Source organism: Nicotiana sylvestris, chromosome 6 (genome assembly GCF_000393655.2).
Source record: "Nicotiana sylvestris chromosome 6, ASM39365v2, whole genome shotgun sequence".
Classification (NCBI taxonomy): domain Eukaryota; kingdom Viridiplantae; phylum Streptophyta; class Magnoliopsida; order Solanales; family Solanaceae; genus Nicotiana; species Nicotiana sylvestris.
In genome coordinates, this window is record NC_091062.1 from 178,271,206 (window position 1) to 178,273,235 (window position 2,030).

Sequence of the window (2,030 nt, forward strand, 5' to 3'; positions counted from 1 at the left end):
ATATAAAAGTTTAAGCAGTAAAATAGAACATATTTTAATTTAATTATGTTATCAACACGTGTGCGGGCTTGATTCTTTTTTTATGAGTCAAACAAGTAAAAATTCTTTTTAATACTTGGCGGCAATGAGACTCAAACTCGGGGTCTCTACCAGCTCTAATACCAAATTGAAGTGTGCGGCCATCTAATTTAAAGATTTAAGCTGTTAGAGAGAACACACTTTTATTTACTTAATTATATCTTCAACCAAATTAATAGATATAAAATATGTGCTTTTCATCTACAAATTTAATATATATTCTTGTTTTATTTCTTAACTACTTAAGGTAAAAAAAATTTAATTAGGTATAAACACGGAGTGTATTTGCATCTACATCTAAATGATGTAAGTGAATTGCAACCATTAATCTACAACTTCAATCACTCCCCAATAAAACTATTAAAAATGAGTGGGAAAAAAGCACTGAAACTGAAACATTTACAATGACTGAGCGCAGTTAATTCTCTCCTCACCACAGTAAAAACATCAAGAATCAACTCAAATGGCATCAAGAATGGAACTATGATTGAGAATCTTTGTGATTTTCATCACCACTGTCACTACCTTGTTGCTGATTATGATGTTGATGTTGCTCCAAATTCATACCCAAATCAATCCCAGTACCCCTGCTATTATATGCATTCATTGATGCTAACATTCCCAAGTTTGTCTCTGAAACACCCAACCCCAGCTGTTGAACCGGTTGTGGCTGCTGCAAAAACATTGATCCTAGCTGAACCGGATTGAACCGGCCACCTCCCGATAACTCAAAACCACCAATTCTCTGCATGGTTGATGAGGTGCTTGGTACCATCCAGAAGGTGTTTCCGACGTTACCGGCCGCCGGCGCAACCGCCCACATAGCCGGAGCCGGTATGTAGCTCGAAGCATGTGATGAACCGGGTTTTGATTCTTGATCCGGTTCGTGAGCTTGATCTCCGGTTCTCTCCGGTTTAGCAGCTGATGATGGTGAAGTTGCTCCACTTGTATCTTCTCTATACCTCTTTTTCATGTAATTCTCATCTGGGTCTTGCCCATAACCGGTGCTAGAAAGCTGGTGGTGAAAACCCAACATAGTGGTGGCGCCGCCGTGGATGAAAAGCGGCGCAGACTTTGACGGCGGAGCTGAAATTGTCGTCCCACTACTACGTAAAGAAACATTAAGAGTTGAGAAATTTGCAGGGATTGTACCTGTTCCTGTGGCAGCTATAATAGACGGTTCAGCTTGTTGCAAAAGCCACTCTATGGTTTCACCTTCAGACTTGTGACCCAATTCTTTTGTGAGCTGAAAAACCCTGGCGGCGCATAAAGCTGGCATGCGTATGCGCCGCCCCCGACCGTCCACCTTGGTGTGACGGTCTTTGGATGGCTTCTTAATAACTTTGGTAGAAATTACCAAGTTGTTATTATTATCGTTTTGATTGTCTGAGCGACTGGTGCTGCCACCTTGGTTTTTGCTAGTTGGCTCTCTAAATTCCATCTTGGAAAAGAAAACTTGAAGGGGGTACGTGGGGGAGAAGTGGGGTGAGGGAAGGGCCAAACAAAGATTTCTTGATATTTGAAACAATATTTGTCCAATTGGCTATTTGATGAATTGGAAACGCGATAACAAGAAAGAAAGGGGCTAGGAAAGGGGAATGAAATAATCAAGTAGTTGAGTGCAAAGGCTTTTGAGCCAAAAACAGAACAAGTGGAAGTAGTGGGGTTTCTCTTTTTTCTTTCACTTTAGTTTTACTTGGTGGAATTGGAGAAGAAGAGGAGTAGGTGTGGGTGCCTACCAAAAGAGAATCAACGATGAGTATGAGTGTAGCTGGTGAAGGAGGTGGGGTAGGGTTGGGGGATGTGGGGCTAAGGGTTGGGGTCCAATGCAAAGTCAGTGGTGGTGGGGGACCTGTAAAGTTAACAAGAAAGTAGTGATAAATTTTGCACAAGTTAATAAGGGAAAAGCCCACTCGTGGGGTCTTCGCGAATCTATTTCTTTTTTGTCCGTT

At 41.6% G+C, this 2,030-nt stretch overlaps 1 protein-coding gene across 1 annotated transcript; it reads right to left on the bottom strand.

Annotated features, from left to right (window-relative positions):
• Nucleotides 1-360: 360 nt before the first annotated feature.
• LOC104248795 (transcription factor TCP8) lies at nt 361-1,820 on the bottom strand. Its single transcript, XM_009805119.2, has one exon. The coding sequence runs from the start codon at nt 1,517-1,519 to the stop codon at nt 560-562; it is 960 nt and encodes a 319-aa protein (XP_009803421.1). The 5' UTR covers nt 1,520-1,820; the 3' UTR covers nt 361-559.
• Between the last annotated feature and the right edge of the window lie 210 nt (nt 1,821-2,030).